Below are 24281 nucleotides of genomic sequence, written 5' to 3' on the forward strand. Positions count from 1 at the left end.
CTGGGATGCGACCACTGGGCGGACAACTTTGGTTTGTGGTCCGGCGAGTTGGTAACGGCTAATATTGCTGAACCATAGATATTTGGTGTTATTAGTGAAGAGGAAACGTTGATGTGATGAAAACCCTGGGTGCATTGAAAAGAGGTCCACCGAGAAGATGACTGTCAGTTGAGAAACAGGAACAACTCTCTGGGCTGCCCGGGCTGGAGGAGTTGCGGAACCCACGCATGCAGTAGTTAGTTAGTACCACCTTGGTTAGGTCATCACACCTTTTGCCGCCGCGGTCCTTAGAGTCGATTTATTATCCACGACAAGTGACGCCTGTCGGCCCGACTGATTACCCAGAAGGACCGGTACTAAATACAGTACACATTTACACTTTTAGGGATTACTATGGCTATTGACAATGGAGCATGAGTAAGTGGCGTCGCATGTCAAACAATGCCTTCGTGTTTTCCGGCTCCTAGTGCAAGGTTAGCATCAGCTATCACACGTCAGGGCTGATCCTCAACGCTTGGACATCTGGATTCTAGAACGTCCCGTTGGTAGCTGCAACTCTTCTCGCGTGTCCTGCCTGCTTCTGCAGCCAGTTGAGCCTGTTGCGATACGTATTCACTACGAGAATTTGGCTCGTCATATCATACATACATGATTAAGAACATAGATGATTGACGATATGACTGTTAATAGCCAACTCTTGCCTGGTCATCATCTAGGTGTGTGCTACTATTCAAACCTGCCATGGCATGGAAACAATGGCGTACTACTGTTCAGCACACGGAGAGAGAAAGACTCCGTTGCCTGCTGTAGATCAGGTCAGTGTCCAGAGCTGGGGTCGTATCTTATTTCCTGAAACTATGTGCTTCGGTGTGTTTCTTTTAATATATGCCCAATCATCCGTGTAGAGAATAGGCATGTGCTTCTCATTATAATGGCACATATTTCTATTCCTAATAATTAGCAATAATCATTGATGATTGCGACGAATTCTTCTCTGAGCGACAAGCGACTATGGGGCCTGTTTTAACGGTTCGCTGAATATTAATTCGGACGTTGTATAATTTCGGGTCATTGTTGTTCCACGGCTTGTCGATGAGACCTACATTACGGGATAGTACTTGTCCCTCCGGGTCATCGGAGCGACCTAACTCCGCACGGGCTTCTTTGCTTCAATTTCCAACCACCCCTGAGTGAAAAGGCACATGGCGTCCGCAGTGCAGAATTCGAATCCAACTATATTGAACGTTGCCGATCTTCCCACTCGATTGGGTCCGGCTGCGTTGAGCAAGGCGGGCACAGATAGGGTCGGGACTCTTGCATCAATTTTTCCACCTTCTGCGTACTCACTTGATTGTTGGCCCACCGGATACTCATCTTCAGATGCTAGCGACGAAGAAGACGTGACGGAAGAGCCGATTGATGAGCAAGAAATATATGGTAAGCTATTACTCAGATATTTGCATGTGTCATAGTATCGCAGGAGAATCCGAAATTGACCCTCACCTGTGTTGTCAGATCTCATATCATCTATATCTGATCCAGAGCATCCGATATCTCTAGGAGCACTTGCCGTCGTTTCGCTTCCAGATATTGCCATAAAGCCGACTCTTCCCGAGGTGCCGGAGTCAGTTCTTCGAACAGTATCTGTTCTTATCACACCTACAATCACACATTGCAGTCTTGCAACAGTAATAGGCCTCGGCGTACGTGTTCGGCTCGAGCAGTCACTCCCACCACGGTTTCGTGTGGATGTGCGCATCAAGGAAGGCTCTCACAGTACAGCCGAAGAGGTGAATAAGCAACTAGCTGATAAAGAAAGAGTGGCTGCTGCATTGGAAAATGGAACCCTAATGGGTGTAATTGCAAAAATGCTTGAAACATGTCAATAAGCTTGCTGACTCTGCAATTGTTGCGAATTTACTAAAGTTGCAATCGGTCAATTCCTCCTTGCTATACACTATGAATGATATTTATGTGAATAATGTTATTGTAATTCATTCTACTGGTGACTTCAAGTACAACTTGCGATGTGTAGTTGCTATCTCGGCACATTGTGGTAGTAGTCTTTCACGGGTCCAAAACCCCACTTTCTTTCAATCCCCTCCAGAGGTCTGGCTCCAAGAACTTGCTCACTGTAACATCTTCTGCTAGACCCTTGCGCCTTCTAGTCTTGAGAACAAAATCGCGAGCGGTGGCCATTGCAGGGGCCATCTCCAACGGTTTTACCTTGACTTCACGATCCAGCGGATCTCCTGGGACAACACTCCATTTGTCAAAAACGAGACTGACGGCTGCTTGGCCCTGGGTATGAATTCTGAGGTCTGTCTCAAACCCAAAAGAATCTATCACTGGCACCAAGCCGCGGACGGAATAAAGTGGTGTCCCTGCAATTGGCCCATCAGAAAGCACGTGGCCTCTCCTTCGAGATAGGACGGTGTACACCGATGCGACCGCATCTGCAGGGCCCGTCATTGTGCAAGAGTATATGGGTTCCATCAGACGTGGTGATGCCATTAAAAAGGAAGAGTAAATGGCCCGCCGAGACGTGGGAATGATTTGGCCACCCCCTCTGTAGATAGCTTGATCGGCAAGCGAGACATCGGTGAGTCGGAAACGCGTGTTACGGATCGCTAAGATACTAGTCAGCCAATTGAACAGATCTTATGCTTCGACACTTCGAATGCACAGTTGCAATTTGCGCCAAACAGGAGAAATCTTACGTTCTTCACAGAGAGGCCCTTCCCTCGTGCCCCAGCTGAACCCCTGGGTGATGGAATCCCTGACACTGCCGAGGAGTTTTTTGTCGACTTGAGAAGGTAGGGTGTCGTCCTGCAGAATATTGGGACCCATTTCATCTGGACCGAACGCCCAGATGCTTCGCGCTGCCAATTTGTCCCATTCGTACTTTTCTTCAAAGAAGCGAGCCACTTTGCGGATCGGATCCTTGATGCTGACCCTGCCGCTCTCAATATCCTCGGCAATCCCATCATCCAAAGGCTCTGCAATCATGGTGATCTTGTTCTTCTTGTTTGGAGTGATAGAATAGCACATGATAGCTGACGTCTCAACAACAGTCTCGCAAAAGCGGGTAACAGGATCCGAGACTTTGATTTCCATCTCTGAGAATAACTTCCGAAGATCATGAAGTACGCAGTCCATGTAGAGCTCACCGGTCCCTAGAAGCACGTGTTCACCAGACTCCTCCACCTTGGTCGAAACCAAGGGGTAGCTCTTGTTCACCTTACGAAGACCATCAAGCATCTTAGGCAATTCAGATGGATTGACTGGCTCAACGGCGACCTTGAATACAGATTCAGTCATATGCCGAATTGGGCTGAAGATGTAGGCGTCCTCATCGTCATCCAGCCGAAGAGGCACAAGAGTTGCTGTCTTCACGATGGAATTGTCCACACCCCCTAGAAGAACTAGATTGCCGGCAGGAACCCCGGTTGTTGGGATGCTATAAGAAGTCTCCGCAATCCAGGTGTCAGAGATCGTTGCAACAGCCATATCCTCCGCGTCTTCGGGTGTATAGCCTTCACCAAGCACACGAACCTGTTGGCCAGGGCTGACTGTGCCACTCATGATCCTTCCGAATGCGTGGAATTTCGACGCATCTGTGCTAGTAAAGAGCTTTGTGACATGTACAACAAGTGGACCTTCAGGGTTACACGCAGCCATGGCCGCCGCAATTCGTGTGTCCAAGGGCCCTGTGTAATGGCGCTCCAACTTCTTCCGTGCACCGTCTGCAGGAGAAGGTACGTGCTGGAGTATCATATCCACGAATCCTGTTGCAGGGCCAAAGAATTTATCGCAAACTAGGTGAAGTAGGGCTTTTGCGTCAAACTTCAGCTGTGACGGTTTGAGATCAATACCGACACTGGACAGAGTTTCCTTGAGGTCTTCAGGACTTTCGCTTAGAGTGTGCGAATAAAGCTTGTAGATAGGCTCCAGAACAAATTTTACAAACGCCCTCTTTGATTGGTCTTCCAAACCTTTTCGTGTGAATTTTCGACTCCTAGGGTTGTAGAAAATGTCTCCCCAGAGGCGTTGACTGAGGTCAAAGGACTCAATCTGAGGGTAGGTCTCTGCATACATCCTAGCAAATGAATGTAAGGTAAAGCACCACCCCATAGAGGCGCATGCAAAGGAAACATTGCCCCGTTCCGGGCTAAGTCGTCTTAATTCGCCCTGACCCGGCAAGGTATTCTCAATAATAGTGTTAACCTCTTCGACGACGTGCTTCAATTTGAAGTAAGCGTCATTGGGCGGTATCTTAAGCTCCAATATCAAGCGGTCCATCTTGTTCAAGACTAGCGTGAGCGGGAGGTCTTCGAGTATAGCGTGCTTGATAATCTGCTCAGTGTTCGCTTGCACACCTTCGACAACGTCGACTACCAGCACGACACCGTCAGCTAGCCGACATGCGGCAGCCACCTCATCAACAAAATTCACATGCCCTGGCGTGTCAAGGATGTTGAAAAGATGGGATTTGCCTCTCGTGCCTTGGAGGACCAAGCTCATGGGCGCCGCTTTGATAGAGAGACCCCTTTCCCTCTCTAAAAAGTGAACATCGGTATAACGGAGTTGTTCTTGACTCCGCCTCCCGGCTCGTTTCTCCAGACGATCGGCGATATCATGGGTCTGCGTGACAAGCATGTCCATAAAAGCCGTCTTGCCGTGATGTAAATGACCAACAACTGCTATATTCCTTATCTGTTCCGGAAAGTTGAGCAAATCCATCATGAACTCTCTGGAGTAGTGAACCGGCGGCAGCTCAGCTTCTTCGATTGCGAACTTTTTCTGTTGAACTGGTGCAATTATAGGTTCTGAAAGAGGTTGAGCGTCCTCCTCCTGAACAAGAGTCTCAACATCCTTCCCGTACACTTGCTGGGCACTCGGGTAATACTGTTTATCTTCATGAAGGATAACAGCGTTTGAAGGACCTTCTATAACACGGCTCAGTCCAATTATACGTCTGATGAAAGCGTGACTCTGATGAACACGTACCGTCCACTTCCATCAATTGATGATCACTGGCCTCATCATCGTCATCTCCCGCAAAAGCCTCCTCGAAGGTGAACGTTTGAGGTTCAGCACCTTCATGATGAGCGGATTCCTCATCCGATTCTCCCACTTCGCCAATATAGTTGCCAAATCTTGAAAGATATCTGTCAGGTGCGAATCCAGAACAGGAAGAAGTTAGGGTCTTACTCATCGTAAAAATCATCCATTGTGATGTGCACAAGAATAGCTGGGGAAAAAATGTCTTGCGGGTTCACACGAAAAGTTACCAGCGTTGGAACTGACGGATCATATCTTTTGCGTGGATGTTAATGGGCACAATAACCAGACCTTGCGTCTAACCTCGAACGTTCGACGGAATGATTTGGCAAAGGGGTTGTTCTGCTTTCTTTCTTTCTTCTTCGTAAGTCCTTGTGCTCTTACCCGAAACACTTCTCCGTCCTTCTTCTGCTTCTTTCTTGCTCTGGAGCTGCTGAGGTTGTGTCTGGGTACTTACGAGACAAATCCCGGTCCGAGCTTGGCGTCTTGCTTTGCTCCGTTGAATTTCCTCCGTAAGTAGTACGTTTGTCCGTCGGCCCGCCCCTCTCAAAAGTCAGTCCGATACTGGCCGCTTTCAGTTGGGAGTAGTCTAGTGGGGCGGGCGGCAACACGAACAGTTCCATTTGTCTCACCGATCCCGCTCGACATTTCCTTATTGCACTACTTCCTTGCTTCCCTTCAGCAGTCGAGTTGTCGAAGGTTTGATGTTGCGTTAAGAGTATTTAAATTTTTGTCTCTGTACAGAATACACTGGTCTCAGAAGTCCGATCGATTGGCAGTATAGTGCACGATGTCTTCGCTTCCCCCTGTTTATATTGTTTCCGCGGCCCGGACTCCTGTGGGCTCATTTTTGGGGTGAGTCTTGACACAGATATCAGTATCACCGGGGATGAAGCTGAAGTAACACACTCCAACTTCTGTACAGATCTCTGTCGAGCCAGACTGCCCCACAGCTAGGTTCTCATGCTATCAAAGGTCTGGTATATCAAATGGTCCCGTCGTGATGTGGAATCTGACAGCCTTGTTGTGTAGCTGCCCTCAACAAAGCCGATGGAATCAAGCCATCGGACGTTCAGGAGGTATTCTTTGGTAACGTTCTCTCCGCAAAGTGAGATAAGCCCCACTTGGACTGTGTTGAATTACACCTGATCTAATCTGTCCCTATTAGTGTTGGCCAAAATCCTGCCAGGCAGTGTGCTCTTGGGGCTGGACTTGAAGAGTCGACGGTGTGTACCACGGTCAACAAGGTCTGTGCTTCCGGTCTGAAGGCTGTCATTCTTGGAGCCCAAACAATCATGACTGGTAACGCAGATGTTGTTGTGGCTGGTGGCACCGAGTCCATGTCGAATGCTCCCCACTACCTCCCCAATCTTCGCTCTGGTGCCAAATACGGCCACCAGAACTTGGTGGACGGCATCATGAAAGACGGCTTGACCGATGCAGGCAAGCAGGAACTCATGGGTTTGCAAGCTGAAGAATGCGCACAAGATCACAATTTGAGCCGGGAACAGCAGGACAACTATGCCATCCGGACCTATGAGAAAGCCCAGGCTGCACAGAAAGCCGGTCTTTTCGATGATGAAATCGCGCCTGTTGAACTGCCCGGGTTCAGGGGCAAGCCGGGTCTTACGGTGTCCCAGGACGAGGAACCAAAGAATGTAGGTTCATACAGTGTGTATCTTGGACATCAAGGCTCTTCGCTCACCACTTTTCTTCTTTCAGCTCAACCCCGATAAGCTTCGGGCTATCAAGCCTGCTTTTATCCCAGGGTCAGGAACCGTGACAGCCCCTAACTCTTCTCCTCTGAATGACGGGGCTGCGGCTATCGTTTTGGTCTCGGAAGCAAAGGTGAAAGAGCTGAACCTCAAGCCTATCGCTAAAATTCTCGGATGGGGAGATGCTGCTCACCAGCCTAGTAAATTTACCACTGCCCCGGCTCTCGCGATACCAAAGGCACTCAAACATGCAGGCATCGCCCAGGATACTGTCGATGCATTTGAGATCAACGAAGCCTTTAGCGTGGTTGCTCTCGCCAACATGAAGCTGCTTAACATCCCTGAAGAGAAGGTCAATATCCACGGTGGGGCCGTTGCTATCGGCCACCCTATTGGTGCTAGTGGTGCCCGTATCCTGACTACTTTGCTTGGTGTTCTCAAAGCTCAGAAGAAGAAGATTGGCTGTGTAGGAATTTGCAATGGTGGGGGTGGTGCGAGCGCCATGGTTGTGGAGTCAATTGTTTAACACGCCGATCTCTAGGTCCGGCAAGTGACTTGATCCCATGGTAATCGTTATTTGGAAAGGAGACCACATTGGGCAAATCCACAGTGAAGGGTTCATAATATACACTTTCTAATCACATACTGGTTAAGGTGCTAGACGTCATATAACACAACGTACTTTACAAAAACATAATTAGAAGTTATACAAGTCCTACCCAACTCATTTCGATCACCAAGTCGTGTAATTTGGAAGATGTCTCTCATGCTCTATGGGTTACGGCCCCGCTCCGGTCATTCTTCAATTGAATAACATGTTGTCAGTGTCAACCTGCCGCGCCTAAACTTTTATGCTTGCCTTGTACTACTGGCTTGATGGGTGATTTTGTGAACTGACGTCGCCATCTGTGCCAATACGTACACTTCGAGATAGCAGACCAAGAGAGCGCAGGAGCGCAAGGATATGGAATATGTCGGACGCTCTCCTGCATAAGGTAGGTAGGTTTCCAGGGATCAAAGAAATGAATGAGATAGTGTGTAGATGGATTACGCTAGGTAATTATTGCTCCAGAAACGACCTTCATACCAGGATTCCCAGAAATGGTCGCGACCGACCTAAAACTCCCAAGGCAGAGAGCGAATAATGGTAAATTGTGCAGGGAAAGAAGGTCCTTAGATTGGCCTGTCATCCACAAATATCGCAGGATTTGTTGTGGAGACTTCCGTTCGGTTGAAAAGTTGGTTGTTATGTGTATTGAATATAAAGAAAAAGATTCAGACATATAGCTCAGGTACCAGTAATATATATCCACGTACTTCTGGTCCAGAGCGAGACAGCGTGGGACCGTGAGGATGTAATCCTAGCTGCTCAAGCGAAAGCCCCAACGAATGCCATCAACAAAGCCCCAGCCATGACTGCGATACAGGCTTCAGCGCGTCTGCTGCCTCTGAGTGTTGCGTAACTTGTTTCACTTAAAAAGTCTTCGGCCAGAAGTTCGACAAGCCCCGCGAACAATAAAAGACCACTGCTGATGGCATTTGTGATGCCAACCATAAGTAGCCCTGTGGTGCTCCCTGGGTCGTAGAAATTATGTAGTATGAGGCCGATGGCTTGACCAATAGGCGTGGTGGTTCCGTAAGCGAGAGACATCAGCCAAGGCTTCATGGAGGCTGGGGCAAAAAGGTCTGGAATTAGCGACGCAATCCTTGAACCCAGAGCAAAACCCTCGAACGTCTGATGAAAACAGATTGCGACCAGAAGGACAATGAACGACGTCCCTGTGGCAACACTGAGGGCCATTCCGATAAAGATGCTATGGAAGAGAATCCCGGCCTCTAGCAGTAGGCACTGAAGTAGTTGTCGCTGTGGATTATGTCTAGATAGCTCAATGCTCGACCTTAGGCGCAGGCTGGTGTGAGTGTGTTGATCGCCGGAAGACGAACGCCGATGAACTCGATCACTCTGCCTATGCAAAGGAGAAGTAATGTGTTTGTGTGACCTTCCGAGGTCGATACCATCAATTGGTGCAGCCAACTCTCTAGATATAGACAGAGTAGACTCATCATTCGAGATATAAGGATCTGGTAATGATGTTACTGCATCTGTGCTATCGTACGCCCCAAACCTACCAGGATGGGCATTACTTGCACGATCTTGTTCGGCGTCTAAGTCAGCCTGGAGACCCATACTTGACAAGTCCACGCCGACATCATTCATCAGCTGGTCATGTTCACTTCCGTGAACATGACCGGCTCCCTTTAAAGCAAAGAACATTTCCACAAGCACAACAACAAAGACCGCGATCATGGCAACAAATCCAGCCATGGCACGATATGTTTCGCTCCAAAAGCGAGGAAGACAGGGATCGGTCAGGGAAACAAATGCCGTGGGGAGCAGGTGGACAAAGGCAGTAGCAATAAGCACGCCAGTTCCGAAGTGCCTCGATAAAAAGAGGAATCGACGCGGTATTGGTAGGCGAGGAAATCGACGGGCAAGTACAGGAAACGAACACGCTTGTATCAATGGCATCAGAATATCAGCCTTGGAGAATAAGGGAGCAAAATAGGACATACCAAGTGTGCTTAGCACAAGGATAAGGAAAAGAGCTAGAACGTGTATCGGTGTGTTATAAGCACCTCGTTCCTTTGAGCCACAGCTTGCAGTATTGCTGTTTGGAGCTCGTCGCGCTATCTCAGCCCGAAGGAGAGCATCAGAGAAACTTGCGATTGATAAACTAGCATTTTCAAACCCTGCGGAATTAGCAGGTGTCAGATTATTGTTACTCAAGAACTAGCAATTAACAGTCTTGTTGCTCTTTTCCGGGTGCAAGGCCGGTCTTATTTTTGGTCTTGGGTGCGCTCTAACTCACCAATACAGCTAATATTAGCCTGTTTCCATGATGACGTTTTGTTCATTGTTGTCAGAGGCCCGTGAGATTTCGAGCAACCGCTATATCCATGACCTGATGGCAGGCTCTGCACGCCCACTGCTCCGGTGAAGACTCGGTGTACTTGGAAAAAAGCACGGAAGCACTGCCCGGATAGCTGACTGTGGCTTTATTCAATCAGGTTGGGTTCGAGCTATTTGAAGCGATCAATTGTATGCTTCTCAGGACACTGGTATATTGCACAAGATGTTCCTGCAACTACCGATGGACACGCGTTGACTTGTCGATAATCTTATCTGAGACCTGCTTATATAATCCTAAGTAACTACGTTGGCCCCTCCAGGGATAGGCTAGTGACGACCCGACCTAATCGCTTAGGTACCTACCAGGGTTGTACTTATTGTCAGCCTGAGGGCAGTGGTACCTACCTACGTAGTACTGTAGGTACTGGCAGGCTATACCTATCTGGTAGAGATAGAATTGGACTACCTTACTTCCTACAGTGTACCTCAGTAGGTAGGCCTATCGAAGGAGTTCGAAGGCCCCCCAATCAGGCTCGAGAGTCGCGACATATGTGCACTATCATTTGACAGGCAACCTCGATGGGCAAGTATCCTGTATATCCATTACTTGACGGAGCCACCACTTTATACCCATCGCAAGTAAAGCACAGAACGCGATGGAGTTTGAAAATTGATTACTTGTACTATCTGTTTCTCAATTTGGTCCAGCCACTTACACCTTTCGAACGCGAAGAATTGCTGGGACCGCTCGAGATTTCCGGACAACGTAGTTCCGAGATAGCATCTGAAGAGAAGTGAGAAGCAGACTGGCTTTGGTCATGAGTCATGTCATCCCATTCGCGCCTTTCGAGTAACTCCCATTCTGCGCTCGCCAATTCTCCCATCAATGCTGACTTCAGCTTGTCTACTACTCTGGCTGGAGATGGAAGCCTCCAAGTGCGCATAAATTCTGCACCTTCGGCAGCAAGCAGAAATGAATGCGCCGTGCCGTGCGAATAATGTCCCAACATGGGAAATGACACGGTTCGATGGATACTAGTCTTGGGTGGGTCTCTAGACGTCTTCATCGTTACGTGAATATCTCGCCCAGCAAACGCCCTCGTCAGGGTTGATGGCTGCGCAGGAATTGCCACAAGCAAATGCCATAGGTTTTTTCCCATGTCGCAGATTTCCTCCCACGAGTCTGACGCTGGGTTGAGCCCCTGAGTGCGGCACAGCCAAGCAACATCCCAAGCCAACAATGTCGCTCCTTCGAGAAAAAGGGCGTACGTGCCAGGCTCCTCCTTCGCTAACCTAGGGAGACTTTTGTCAATACACAAAGGCCTTGGCCGAGAGAGACGATGTGAGTCAGGCAGTTTGGGTTCGAATGGAGTAGATGTTGATTGCTGCGAGGAAGCCAGCTTCGAGCCTATATCCCTTGTTTGATAAGATGCAGAGGGCGCAAAGATAGTTGGCAAAGGAAAATTCCGATGAGGTAGTGTGATTTCTGCTGGGAGCCTGATGGATAGATAATGGGAAACGAGGACGAGTAGGCGGGCGATATATGAAAGCGATGTCGAAATATGGGCCGGCGGAGCGCCTACTAGATTATTAATAATTAAGCCATATCCGATCATTCCCAGGGATGTACTTTCCATTCATATTCCTGAGATCAACCAGGTGCATACCACCGATTGTATAGGTCTCTTGCATTACACCATCAATTATCTTCAGTCTCTGCCGTAACTCGTAGAGATTGGCTGCTTCTCGGCAGAGAAATATCCGTGCTTCTGTGGTCTTGCTATGAAGAGAGTGCCAGAGATGGTCAGTCCTCTTGATATTGTTCCGGATGCCTGCCAGGATTGCTGTTTCTCGCTCCAATAACTGATACTTCGCGGATTCCGAGTCCGACTGCCTCTGCGCTAATGATACCCTGCGTTGAGAAATTTCAAGCCTTTTTCCCCTGATCTCAGTCGCTAGTCCTTCGATGTGACTTCTAAGAACTGTTGTTTTGGCAGTTGATCCAAATCCTTCACTAACAATCCTCCGTGAAACCCAGGCTGAAGACACGTCATCATCGTATACGGGCAAACGGTTCTTATAATCTGACAATCCTTTGTTAGGCTTGTTTGGCGACACTGCAGCCTCGATTTGTTGCTTTATAGTCTCTTCCTCAAGCAATAGCCCGGCATTGTCGATCCGTAGCTGGTAGAGTCGACTGCGAGCACAGGTAGGACAAATACACCTTAGATTCACAGTTGGAGCGCGGGAACATATGTGACAGCTCATTTCATAGGATTTGATCTTTAAGGTTGCTAGACATTTGGGGTGATACTGGCGTGGTCGTGATACGATAGCTCTCGGAAGACTGGCTGTCGGTCAGGCCGTCTAATCATATACGCATGTGTGCTGATTTGACCAAAGCTGCCGAGGCAGGTTCGCTCATAACTTGACAAATTGTAGTGGCAATTAGGCAGAGCCGCAGAGGTAGACTAAGTCGACGGTCAAGATTCAGTGTAGGCACAGAAGACGGTTGCTGCTTACGTCACCTATGTGAGTGCTAGTCAGGTATTACCGGCATGCAAACTTAAACGAGTTCATTCAAGCCAGCCTCGGATAAGAAGTATGCTGACTTGATAACTATAAAGCTGATACTCCATGACAAAACACGGTATTATATTTACAGCAACATTATACACTGGATGTTTATCGCAATTCCACCCCTCGTTCATGGATACTGGCGTGTAAAGCCACAAGGGGACTAGAGAACAGAATGGTCCACAGAATCTGACCGCTTCTCGAATTTCATCTCCATTTCTCTTTTACTATAGATTCAGTCGGTTAGCAGCTGTACTTCATGCCGGTATCTATCCTTCCTGTCCTCGTGGACTAAGTCTATGGTTTCAGTTGTACTGATACCCACCAGTCTCGATGGAGTCTTCGAGCACCGAAGCGGACTCAATATTGTCTCGTCAGCAGGCGGAGGTCCAATCCCACGCCGAATGTCATGAAAACATACTAACAGAGTCTTTCTCTGTTGGTAACATGAGTGGACATGGCTGGAAAGAACTTCAAGATAAATATGTGGATCTCATGGAACAACATAAAAAAGCAGAAGATGCTCTCAGGAACCATACTTCCAGACTCCTAGAGGTTTTTAATGGACCTACTCTCTTCTGTGGTACCCTTCTAATTTCCACCTAGGTTTTCATGGCGTGGTCCCAAACAACTATCATGCGCGACGAAAAAAGGGCGTTGAGAAGGTTCGCTCTCCGCTTCGGCTCTATTATCAAAATATGTTGCTAATGTGCGTATTGTAGATTTAAGACCCAAATGCAACATGTTCAGAATTCCGAAGAGACCTTGAAGAAAAAGAAGAAACATTGTACGTTTCTCTAGAAATCCTTCTTTGTACACAGGGGACATTGCTGACTGTAGTTTCTAGATACCGATGTGGTCAAAGCGTTCGAGAGTGCTCTCGCATTGCTGGACGACCGCGTTTAACCATACACATGACCAAGAGGTCAGCTCCATGTCATGCAATCGCACGCTCCTAATTCTCCCTCGCCGAGATTCCAGGCATTATGCTATGGGCGCTTCAGTCTAGAATGATTTCTTGTGAACTTGTACTAGGGGCGCTTCTCTATACGCTCAATTATCGTGAGTTCCTGCTTAAAGTGAAATACTAAAGAAATACTACCGCACACTTGTAATATCGCTCTGCCTATCCATTCTTCTCACGATGTCATTCAAACCAGCATCACCGCGTCTCCCAGTACTTGCTAGTAGACTTTCCTCCTCGGCATCCTCGGCATCCTCGTCGATGAAAGACTTGTCTTGTTGTGGAGAGCGGACGCTGGACGTGACCAGGACAAGCACATAAACACCTGGGAAATAGCACGGTCAATGAGAAAAATTCCTACTGTGATGCGGGATAGAATGGTTTCTGTACCTATGAATATGAACTGAGACCAGAAAAGGATCACACCAAAGAAGGGAAACTTCGTTATCACCTGGTTGATGAAGGTGCTAGCAACACTTGGCGTGCAAATTCGCTTCGCAGCTATATTGTCCGCTGCGTCTGAACATCGCTTGATGAGATGTTTGCTATCCGAACAAGTTGACTGTCCTTCAGAACTCGCCGGGCGATCGCAGAAAGTCTGGGAGCCAAATGTTGCGTACTGCGAGGCCACGTTTGTAGACAATGAGTAGATCAATGTAAGAACGGTCAGCATCAAAACCGCCGTTGTCAGTAAAAGAGCCTGTGGAGGTGTATGGCCTCTTCTGATCTGATGAATCGTCATCCAGAGGAATCGAATGCCGATTGTAGCAATCCCGAATGCCGAGCTGCAGAAGAGAAATGAAGTGAGGATCATGAACATAATGTAGTCCATTGGAAAAGCCCTGGCAGACTGAGCTAATAGCCAATCGATTGGGTTAAATATATGCATATTTTTGATGGAGTATCCGCAACGGTGTTTGCAGAGCGAGTTGGTAGCTTTGTCGATATCTGTTGATAGCATAGACGCCAAGGTCAGAATTGCTGTTAGAAACAAGACAATACCGCCCAAAACTCTTAGCGGACGCAATTTAGCCTTTGTTTTCAGCCATACTGTACCTATCCAGCGAATCTCCTCCGTGTGCGCTTCGTCTGCTAGGCGCTGGCGCCGTATTAAAGTCCTCTCCTCTCTAACAAGGGCATCCAATTCTCTACGATCTTTAGAGGGCAAAAGCTCAGGGTTGCCTCCACAGCGCCGGTCTAGCTGGCGTTGACGTTCTTTGTTGGATTCAAGTTGCACGTCGATAGCGGCTTTCCATGTCTCGTTTGGTGCCGCTTTGATTACCAGTAGAGGGAGGAGAGCAAGACCCGTGGATGTATATAGGATATACAAAGGCACCCCAACCGTCATGAGTACACCGACCAGGAAAGTAAGGGCCCGTTCGCCTCCTGGATAATAATGAGCCAAAAGTCAGTTTCTTGAATTGACCGGATGAAAACAGTGTCTCGCCCTGAAATTGCTCGGAGACCAACAAAGCTCAAAAGGGAAGCGTAGGGCATACGGTTGCGAACCAAGGACTCCGCAAGGTGTTCAGTCTCCTTGACATGGTCGGTGTTTGGCAAAGGAATAAGTGAGCCGGCCAGAAGAAGCACTGCCACAATTGCGATAAAAGAGATTGTATATTTGAAGGCAGCCCAGTGTCGTCGCGCCGATGATTGTTCCCCGGCTTCCGTGGCCACCTCATCATATTCTTCGTACCAAAAATAAACAAATGGAATAACCAAAAGGCATAGGGTGGCATCAATGGAGTAGAGTAGATAGTATACAGTAGTCAGAGAAAAGAGAACCTTATCGACATCCTCCCGAGTGGCCCAGCTATCCCTCTGACCTAGCGTCGAGGGCGTCGCCGACGAGACCAGAGCAATGTCGACTGGCAGTAAGAGGACAGTTGCGAGAAGACTTGTGATGGTAAGGATACAAGTGAAGGTCACAGCTTGCGAGCGGTCTCGAGGGGTCTGATAGGCATGAATGAGGAACGAAGCTATCAAGATCGCAACGGCTATCACAATGACATATATGACCCATATGAGGGTCACTTGCAGAGGAGCCATCAGGTATGATTTAGGAGCTCACATGGAATAGAAGATGAGTTGGATACGAGGTGAGGAAGTCACCACATCACAGTAACGCCTACCCTCCTTACAGTACAGCCGAATGTGAAGGAAGCTCAGACAGCAAGAAGAATCCTGACACGACTTACGTCATCCAGAGAAGGTGTCACGTGGAATTTCACTCTCGGTGATCCCGAGCTTGGTCTTTTTCTGTCTATCGCTCCTCAACGCCCATTCCACGCATCTGCCCTTTGTTGTGTTCCGAATCTGTTCTTGGGTACCCCACATCGCCTATGGGAATAGGCAATGTTGAGAAAACGACAAGGCAGCTAAAATAGCCGGGTGGCCGGGGAAATCCTATATTTTGACAAGACGAACGCAGATACCTCTCCATATTGCAGATGCAGTGCTATACCGAATTGCTGGCCCCTACTGGGGTCACTCATGCATTGGCATTACCCTTCCTGAACGATAGATCCAACAATCTTGTCGTCGTCAAGACCTCTCTCCTCCAGATATTCTCAGTGCAAAGTAACTCTTCTGGTCTACAACGGGTGGAAACACAACCCAACGAACAAACAACGAAACTAGTCCTGGAGAGGGAGTACCCTTTGGCTGGCACAGTAACCGACCTGTGCCGGGTCAAGGTATTGAATACCAGGAGCGGGGGGGAAGCCATCCTCATCTCATTTCGCAATGCCAAACTCAGTCTGATTGAATGGGATCCAGAGCGTCGTGGTATCTCTACAATCTCGATTCATTATTACGAGCGAGATGATCTGACCCGTAGTCCCTGGGTCTCTGATTTGAGCAATTGTGACAGCATCCTTAGTCTGGATCCAAGCAGTAGATGTGCGATATTCAACTTCGGGGTTCGGAATCTCGCCATCATCCCTTTTCATCAGCCAGGGGATGACTTGGTAATGGGTGACTATGACCCGGATATAGAGGGACATCGAGCAGAGAGCTACAACCTCGGGGATGTCGCTGACCGGGAGAAGGCCCAGCAAGGCCTAATATATGAAACACCGTATGCCCCATCCTTCGTCTTACCCTTGAGTGCATTGGACCCATCAATTCTGCACCCCATAAATTTCGCATTTCTATACGAATATAGGGAACCGACTTTTGGGATCTTGTATTCGCAGGTTGCGACGTCTAGTGCGCTAATGCAAGAGAGGAAAGACATTGTCTTCTATTCTGTGTTCACTCTCGATCTGGAACAACGAGCATCCACCACGTTGCTGTCAGTATCTAGATTGCCCAGCGATCTTTTCAAAGTGGTAGCCCTTCCGCCTCCTGTTGGTGGTGCTTTGTTGATTGGGTCCAATGAGCTGGTGCATGTTGATCAGGCTGGTAAAACCAATGCGGTTGGAGTCAATGAATTTTCTAGAATGGTCTCGGCATTTTCTATGACGGATCAGTCGGACTTAGCTCTGCGCCTGGAGAACTGCGTTGTCGAGATTCTAGACGACGGCAGCGGAGATCTGCTCATGGTGCTATCAACAGGGGACTTTGCCATTGTGAGATTCAGGCTCGATGGCAGGTCAGTGTCTGGGATCTCAGTGCACCTCTTATCGACTCACCCTGGGGTTGTCTCCATGAACTCTGCGGCTTCCTCTTCGGCGTATATCGGCGAAGGCAAAGTATTTCTGGGCAGTGAGAGTTCAGACTCTGTGCTTCTCGGCTGCTCCTTCACGTCCTCGAGCTCCAGAAAACCTCGCCCACAGTCGAGGCTTGCCATGGATGATTCAGTGGACACAGATGAGGACCAGAGTGATAATGAAGACGACTTATATGCCACATCACCAGATTTGGCGCTGGCTGTTGGCCCCTTGAATATTGAGCCGTCCTCTGGACTACGTTACTTTCATGTCCACGACAAACTTATCAATATCGCTCCGGTGAGGGATATTGCCTTAGGTAGGCGCTCTGTGGTCACAATAGCCAAAGGCAGCCGCCTCGAACGTGACTCGGCTGAGTTGGAGCTGGTAGCAGCTCAGGGCTCTGATAGTAGTGGTGGTTTAGTGGTCTTGAGACGCGAACTTGATCCTGATGTGCTGCAATCCTTCAGCGTTGAGTCTGCCGACTGTCTTTGGACAGCTTCTGTAGTTCATGGGACACAGGCCGTGTCTAATGGCTCCGATGACAATCGATCACAATCGCGATGTTTTGTCATCATTTCCAGAAGAAGGGGGATTGAAAAAGAAGAGTCTCTTGTCTACTTGGAAGATGCCGGTGAATTGAAAGCTTTCAAAGCTCCCGAGTTCAACCCCAATGAGGACACGACGATCGATATTGGCACAATGATGGGCGACAAGCGAGTAGTCCAAGTCCTGAAAAATGAGGTTCGAATCTATGACAGCGGTAAGCTCTCCACCTAATCTGGCGCTGAGATGGCCATGCTGACGGAGTAGACCTGGGACTAACCCAAATATATCCCATCTGGGATGATGACACCAATGATGAGCGGGTAGCCGTCAATACCAGCTTTGCAGACCCTTGCCTTGCAATTCTTCGAGATGATTCGTCGATATTATTTCTTCAGGTGGATGATAGCGGTGACCTTGATGAAGTCATTCTAAATGATCAATTGGCAGCAAAGAATTGGGTTTCCTGTAGCCTATACTATGACAAGACCGGCACGTTTTCATCAGTCGACTCAGCTTCTAAAGGACTGCTTCAGGGTGGCCTTTACTTGTTCCTTCTGGGCCAGGACAGTAGGCTTTATGTAGGTCTACACTGTGATCTCTGATTGCCTGTGTTGGCTGGCTGTATGCACCATCGGTCTTTATACTTACCACGAAATGCACAGATCTACCGCTTTCCCGATCAGAACCTGGTAACTATCATTGAGGGACTAACCGGGCAGCCACCGATATTGTCCTCGGAGCCCCTCAGACGAGCTGGGGTACGGGAGTCGTTGGCGGAGGCCATTGTTGCCGACCTTGGAGACTCCGCTAGCGCTTCACCATACTTGATTGTACGCTTATGTTACCATGTTGAGTCAAATTACACCCCAATGCTGATGCGTCTTTATTCAGTTGCGTTCTCAAAACGACGACATCAACATATACAAGCCATTTGTCGCCTCCGCTGGCGCAGGAACTGGAACGTCAAGCCTGCGATTCTCGAAGGAAGCTAACACAGTTGTTCCGAGATTACCTTCCCGTGTGGGCTCAGAGCTATCTGATACAAGGCGATATGAAGGTCAATCATTGCGTATACTCGCCAATCTCTCAGGGCTCGCCACCGTGTTTGTTCCTGGGGCTTCGGCTGGTTTTATCGTTCGAACATCCACTAGCTTACCGCATTTCATACGCTTGAGAGGCAGTCATCCACGAAGCGTGAGCACGCTTAATCCCCTGTCAGCCAATAGCAGTTTCGTCTTTTTGGAATCCAATGTGAGCCTACATTTGCCAATCTTGGACTATGGCAACCGAATCCGCCGAATGCTAAGCTGATTCACTAAAGGACACCATTAATTTGTGCAAATTGCCCGCTGGCATGCTATTTGATCATGAATGGCCTTTGCAGAAGGTGCCATTGGGCGAACAAGTTGATCATTTAACCTACTCTTCCTCTTCCGGGACCTATGTCCTTGGAACCTGCCAAAGGGCTACCTTTAAACTGCCCGAAGATGACGAGTTACATCCCGAATGGCGTAATGAAGGTTTGCTCTCTTTCCTTGCCTCATGAATGCAAGCTAAATGCTAGTAGTCGTTTCATTCTTACCTGAGGTGCATCGAAGCTCTCTGAAAATTGTTAGCCCGAAAACATGGTCTATTATTGATTGGTGAGAAATAACTGTAGGAGGGTGATACGATTCAAAAAGAAGCGCTGACTTTCCGTCGTTATTTTGCAGTCATTCTTTGGATGCTAGCGAATATGTGATGGCAATGAAAAACATGAGTCTCGAGGTATCAGAAAACACGCATGAACGCAGAGAAATGATAGTTGTCGGCACTGCGATTGCACGTGGTGAAGATATACCATCGCGAGGTTGCATATATGTTTTCGAGGTCATCAAGGTGGTTCCAGATCCTGAAAACCCGGCAATAGACCGCAGATTGAAACTTATTGGCAAAGAAGTGGTAAAGGGCGCTGTGACTGCATTATCCGAAATTGGTGGCCAGGGTTTCATCATCGTCTCCCAAGGGCAGAAATGCATGGTTAGGGGTCTAAAGGAGGACGGCAGCTTGCTCCCAGTGGCTTTCATGGATATGCAATGCTATGTTAGTGTTGTCAAAGAGCTGAAAGGCACTGGTATGTGCATTCTTGGAGACGCCACCAAAGGACTTTGGTTCGCTGGCTATTCGGTACGTTTCTAGAATCGCCCTCGCTCGGAAAATCTCAATTGAGCTGACGGACTTGATGTGTGCCTAGGAGGAACCTTATAAATTGAGTCTTTTCGCGAAAGACTTGGACTATCTGGAGGTGGTAGCTGCAGACTTTCTTCCTGATGGCAAAAGGCTGTTTATCGTTGTGGCTGACAGCGACTGCAACATTCACATATTGCAATATGACCCCGAAGGTAGGCATCACTGCGATCGGCATCTTTGGCGGAGCTTTGACTAAATTTTGAGCAGACCCTAAATCCTCGAATGGTGACAGATTACTCAGTCGTAGTAAATTTCACACGGGCAATATGGCGTCTACGCTAACTCTTCTTCCACGTACAAGTGTTTCGTCCGGACTGTTACTCGCCCAATCGGACGACATGGATCTGGATCACCAAGTATCTCTCTACCAGGCACTTGTAACGTCGCAGAACGGGTCCATAGGTTTGATCACATGCATCACAGAAGAGGTTTACCGTCGACTGTCAGCTTTGCAGTCTCAACTGACCAATACTCTCGAACATCCCTGTGGTCTAAATCCTCGCGCTTTTCGTGCTGTCGAAAGTGATGGCACTGCTGGAAGGGGGATGCTGGATGGTAATTTGTTATTTCAGTGGCTCGGCCTGAGTAAACAGCGCAAGACGGAGATAGCAAGCCGGGTGGGCGCAAACGAATGGGAGATCAAGGCGGATCTGCAAAGCATAGGGGGCGATGGGCTTGGATATCTCTGATTCAGACAAGTTCACGGACGGACAGCTCCTGTAAGCAAGCCGACATGACGCAGGCTTTCAGGGAGCAATCCGGCCTTCCCACTAAAGAAGCAAATGTTCTCTGACGACGGAGCACTAGCCGCTTGCTTGTCATTCCGGCAAGGATGACGGAATTGTCCATCTCCCCCTTATGTGGCAGGCTGGATCCATGGCTCCTAGCATTGTTAAATAGTCTGCATTGATCTCGTGAGTGAAGGGGATTTCATGGGATCTCCGAAACAATCTAGTGTGCGGCATATCATTAAGCCGCTTTACTTCAAGGGAATAAAAGATGCTATGGCTATGCAAAACGATCTGAAATCAGCCATTCGACCGGTAAACGCGGTCTATGAAGAATACTCCCGTAGTAACAAATTGCAATAGCCAGGCAAGAAGTGATGAGCCTGACGCCCGAATAGCTGGAACCAGGATAAAATGGAAAGAAAGGGCAGAAAGAAAATGCGATATTAAAAATCCCAGGGGAAAAAAGACAACAACACCGAGACAATCGAGACCCGCTAGCGCCCTAGCCCAAACGAGCAGAAACTCCATCACGCCTGAGCCCATTCAGTTCGACCTCAAAAATGGTCACTGCCATATCCGTACACCCGTACATAGCCCTGAAAAATCCATGCGTCAGTCAATTCCCAGGAGAAATCTCATCGAAACAGGTTGCATATAGCTGACGTGAAGCTCGAAAAAGCAGGTAAACTTGGCAAATCGAACACAAATCCTCAAACAGAGGCGCAATGGTCGGTAGATTGTATGCGGACAAGAGAATCTGAGCTCGTCCACGGCAACTTTGGGATTGGGGGGAGGGGGGGAGAGCTTTCCCTCCCTTCCGCTTTCAGTTCTGGGAGTAGCATATACCGCTTCATAATAGACTATGCCCATTAAAAAACGTCTTCTGCAGCGAAATATCGCTTGCTTCTTCCGCGTGCAGCCACAAATTTGACCTCAGGCAAGTTGGTGTGATGGACTACATGCGGTCGGTATACAGCATCAACCGGTGCCTGCCAATCATCCAACCCTAAAGGAAAGTATTCATACAACATATCAGCACTTTCATTAGGGAAGGGGAGTGTAGACGCAAACGGTTGCTGCATGTTCGTACTATCTAATAGGGGCAGTGACGAAGACGCAGATCGAGATGGCGCTTGGGGCAGGCCATGGGAGAGTTTTCGCATTTTTGCCGGGGGCGCAGTGGCGTCTATAATAGGATTTCTATGCGACACGTCATTGCTGTACGTTGAAGCTGCTCTAGCTGTATCATGAAAGTTGACGGTTTCCGCGGCCTCTTCATCGTCGAATAGAGACAGATTGATAGGAGCCGAAACATTACTTGGGTGTCGTTGTGTATCCGAAGGCCGCGGGAAGTCCGGACTCGACTGGGCATATACAGATGATTGGGGCAATGGTGCGGAAATTGTTCCTCCCACGGCGGGCGAGATCTGTGTCCAGTCGGCGGAAGCCGGTGGTGGGCCAATACCGCCCTGAGAGACTGTTGTCTCGGGTGAGCTGCTTTTGACCGTCGCCTTGGCTTTTGCTGGGGTTAGATTTGAAGACGGTGCCGAATCACTTGTCGGTGTCCGGTTCACAGTAGCGGGTTGGGTATTCTTGCGGGATGCAGCCGCACTACCGCTCAGAGGCAGGTCTTTGCGAGATTGAAAATTGCGGGGGCTACGGCCCCGGACAATGACAGGGCCTGAATGCACTTCGCAGATGGGAACTCTAGCACCAGTGGAAAGGGTGGCGATAACTTTTAGCCGAACGACAAAGTGCTGTTGAAGCTCTTTTCTGCGACCATTATTGGCAGTCGCAACCCGGAATTGCAGTCGCTTCCATGCGATTGGGAAGGTTGCATAGTCGGTATCGAGATCCTGGCCAGCCATGATGTCCAAGGGGATTGGAGGCGGCTCTTTCTCAACTTTGGGATTGGCGTTGCTAGAGTTGGCAATCCCACCGTTGGTTGGGACTGCGGCATCCTCTGTCGATTGGTTCTGGCTTGCAGAAGGTGTTTTCCAAGGCACTGAAATGATCTTCACCGAGTTGCCCTCGACCGATTCGGTAGCAGAGACAGTCAATTCCTGCGCAAGGATGGGTATCCGGTCGCCTTGCTCCGTCATAATGTATCTTAGACTTCGCGGTAGGGTCACCGAGCCCGTTATTTGAAAGAGATTTCGCCGATAGCATGTTAGCTCCGCTCCTTGCTGTGGTGGGGCATTCTCTGTGGGCGAGGTGGTCCATGGCGACTCAGCGAGGAAGAACATGCCATGCAGCTGAGCCGCAAGAGAGACCGAGGTGCGCCGTAATGAGTAGTCCAGCAATGTAAAACTGTATGCCGGGAGAGAAAAGCTTAGGAGCTTGTTGTTGTGGTCGATAGAAGAGTCGGGAAGTTGCTCTGGCGGGGCAGGATCAAAGGGTGCCACTATGTCTGTAAAGGGATCCTGATAGTCCGACGAAAAGCGTTTCAAGCTTGCAGGTGGTACACCATGTTGAGTAAATGCAATGTCCTCGCTATTCAGTCGGGATAATGATCAGCGACGGGAAGATTGCAGGTCGAACGGGAAAGGCCGCGCTCAATATGATACGTACCTAACGAAGGTTTCCGACTCGAAAGTTGATCGCTGGTCAGGCATGTCTATACCAGGCATCGGATGAAGGTAATCGGTCCCCTGGAGATTGCTCAGGGAAAGCGGGCTAGCCAGGTAAGGCATGGCCATAGTATCAAAGCCCTCCATGTCAATGGACCAGTCAGCCCTTTTGAGGCTCGGACCTATCAACTTGATTAACCCAGAAGGGTGACAAACAGCCAGGGACTGGCAGCGAAATGCCAATGGGAGTGAGCTAGGGAGGGATGAGAAGGAACGAGGGATGTGAGGATAAGGGAGACGGTGAGTGGAGGCGATGGGGTGGCGGCGGCAGCGGAGGAAGAGTAAGAGCAAGAGAAAAAAGATCAGAACGGGGAGCGGCAGGCGAGAAGAGGATGCGAGAAGGGCGGAGAGCGGAGAGAAGGATGAACAGTAGGCGGACAGCCAGATCGATTCCGGTGGGAGGGGTGTCGTCGCTACGAGCGCGGCCGCGGAAGGAAGCTAGGAAGGGGAGAGCATGAGGAAATGGCAGAAGCTGTAGGGCTGATGTGAATGAACGAAGGTACGTAAAGTGAAAGAAGGAATTGAGTGGAGGAGGCGATGGGGCAGGAAGGCAGCATGAACAATGAGAAAGAGAGCCGGTTGCAGTGACTCTTCCGCAAATGGTTACGTCGTTCTTCTTCTAATTCTTCTTCTTCTTCTCCTTATTGTTGTTGTCGTCGGCGGCGGCGGCGGCGGCGGCGGTGATAATGATGAGGGAGGGGATGGATAACGCGCGCAGAGAAAGAGGGAGGGAGAGAGAGGGAGGAAGAGAGGAAGGGGGTGGGGGGCGCGGGGGAGAGGAGTGGGTGGGGGGGGGGCAGTTCTGCTGCTCTGGTTAAGATGCAGGAAAAATAAGCAGGCACAAGGCACAGACAACTCGGAAGAGGTCAAATGCAGAAATTAGAAGCTAAGCTCTGCAGAAGGGTAAAGTGAGAAGTATGAAGACTGACAACCGCTGCAAGAGCAAGACAGGAGCAAGCAAGAGAGACTCCAGATTCCGAGAGCAGAGTGGATCGGATTTCCCCGAAGTCAGCAAGCCAAGCAAAACAAAAGGGCCATCGAAACCGGAGACGGACACGGGGGGGTTGAGAAGTCTGGGCCAAACTAGAGTGGATAAAATACGGTACCTACCTTAATGGAAAGAGCCCGCCCTGAGGAGACCGAGTGCGGAGCAGTGAATGAGAGCAAGCATGTACTGTACCTACTACCTATTTTGTGTGGTTTTGTGTGTGTGTGTGTGTGTGTGTGTGTGTGTGTGTGTGTGTGTGTGTGTGTGTGT

The 24281-nt window shown here is 49.0% G+C and overlaps 9 protein-coding genes across 9 annotated transcripts; 4 read left to right on the top strand and 5 right to left on the bottom strand.

Moving 5' to 3' along the window:
• Positions 1–1141: 1141 nt before the first annotated feature.
• Positions 1142–1986, top strand: BO97DRAFT_473643 (iron-sulfur cluster assembly protein CIA2). Its single transcript, XM_025700255.1, has 2 exons — positions 1142–1437; positions 1516–1986. The coding sequence occupies exons 1-2, from the start codon at positions 1203–1205 to the stop codon at positions 1887–1889; spliced, it is 609 nt and encodes a 202-aa protein (XP_025546636.1). The 5' UTR covers positions 1142–1202; the 3' UTR covers positions 1890–1986.
• Positions 1987–2004: 18 nt separating this feature from the next.
• BO97DRAFT_378454 (116 kDa U5 small nuclear ribonucleoprotein component) lies at positions 2005–5556 on the bottom strand. Its single transcript, XM_025693111.1, has 4 exons — positions 5215–5556; positions 5011–5159; positions 2721–4949; positions 2005–2630 (listed from the first exon to the last, which is right to left on the bottom strand). The coding sequence occupies exons 1-4, from the start codon at positions 5232–5234 to the stop codon at positions 2068–2070; spliced, it is 2961 nt and encodes a 986-aa protein (XP_025546637.1). The 5' UTR covers positions 5235–5556; the 3' UTR covers positions 2005–2067.
• Positions 5557–5704: 148 nt separating this feature from the next.
• erg10B (acetyl-CoA C-acetyltransferase) lies at positions 5705–7496 on the top strand. Its single transcript, XM_025700256.1, has 5 exons — positions 5705–5919; positions 5990–6039; positions 6097–6172; positions 6233–6722; positions 6787–7496. Exons 1-5 carry the CDS (start codon positions 5855–5857, stop codon positions 7303–7305), a joined length of 1200 nt encoding a protein of 399 aa, XP_025546638.1. The 5' UTR covers positions 5705–5854; the 3' UTR covers positions 7306–7496.
• A 652-nt stretch (positions 7497–8148) lies between these two features.
• Positions 8149–9905, bottom strand: BO97DRAFT_481263 (putative ZIP family zinc transporter; the record flags this gene model as incomplete). The annotated part of the gene is made up of 4 exons (XM_025700806.1): positions 9650–9905; positions 9354–9530; positions 8910–9293; positions 8149–8861 (listed from the first exon to the last, which is right to left on the bottom strand). Exons 1-4 carry the CDS (start codon positions 9693–9695, stop codon positions 8149–8151), a joined length of 1320 nt encoding a protein of 439 aa, XP_025546639.1. The 5' UTR covers positions 9696–9905.
• Positions 9906–10334: 429 nt separating this feature from the next.
• BO97DRAFT_400044 (Atg14 domain-containing protein) lies at positions 10335–12140 on the bottom strand. Its single transcript, XM_025694273.1, has 2 exons — positions 11325–12140; positions 10335–11269 (listed from the first exon to the last, which is right to left on the bottom strand). Exons 1-2 carry the CDS (start codon positions 11956–11958, stop codon positions 10374–10376), a joined length of 1530 nt encoding a protein of 509 aa, XP_025546640.1. The 5' UTR covers positions 11959–12140; the 3' UTR covers positions 10335–10373.
• Positions 12141–12282: 142 nt separating this feature from the next.
• Positions 12283–13372, top strand: BO97DRAFT_378465 (uncharacterized protein). Its single transcript, XM_025693112.1, has 5 exons — positions 12283–12532; positions 12596–12822; positions 12874–12932; positions 12990–13054; positions 13115–13372. The coding sequence occupies exons 2-5, from the start codon at positions 12601–12603 to the stop codon at positions 13171–13173; spliced, it is 405 nt and encodes a 134-aa protein (XP_025546641.1). The 5' UTR covers positions 12283–12532; positions 12596–12600; the 3' UTR covers positions 13174–13372.
• Positions 13304–15374, bottom strand: BO97DRAFT_378466 (putative LMBR1 domain protein). The gene is made up of 3 exons (XM_025693113.1): positions 14731–15374; positions 13622–14617; positions 13304–13556 (listed from the first exon to the last, which is right to left on the bottom strand). Exons 1-3 carry the CDS (start codon positions 15278–15280, stop codon positions 13366–13368), a joined length of 1737 nt encoding a protein of 578 aa, XP_025546642.1. The 5' UTR covers positions 15281–15374; the 3' UTR covers positions 13304–13365.
• A 139-nt stretch (positions 15375–15513) lies between these two features.
• On the top strand, positions 15514–20351 carry BO97DRAFT_400051 (cleavage/polyadenylation factor CFT1; the record flags this gene model as incomplete). Its single annotated transcript, XM_025694274.1, has 9 exons — positions 15514–17647; positions 17698–18011; positions 18096–18263; positions 18325–18684; positions 18755–18953; positions 19001–19076; positions 19146–19599; positions 19667–19814; positions 19867–20351. Exons 1-9 carry the CDS (start codon positions 15682–15684, stop codon positions 20349–20351), a joined length of 4170 nt encoding a protein of 1389 aa, XP_025546643.1. The 5' UTR covers positions 15514–15681.
• An 805-nt stretch (positions 20352–21156) lies between these two features.
• Positions 21157–23368, bottom strand: BO97DRAFT_251220 (PhoG like DNA-binding family protein). The gene is made up of 2 exons (XM_025690846.1): positions 22965–23368; positions 21157–22886 (listed from the first exon to the last, which is right to left on the bottom strand). The coding sequence occupies exons 1-2, from the start codon at positions 23108–23110 to the stop codon at positions 21263–21265; spliced, it is 1770 nt and encodes a 589-aa protein (XP_025546644.1). The 5' UTR covers positions 23111–23368; the 3' UTR covers positions 21157–21262.
• Positions 23369–24281: the final 913 nt, after the last annotated feature.

The sequence above is a fragment of the Aspergillus homomorphus genome, assembly GCF_003184865.1.
Source record: "Aspergillus homomorphus CBS 101889 unplaced genomic scaffold BO97scaffold_65, whole genome shotgun sequence".
Taxonomy (NCBI): domain Eukaryota; kingdom Fungi; phylum Ascomycota; class Eurotiomycetes; order Eurotiales; family Aspergillaceae; genus Aspergillus; species Aspergillus homomorphus.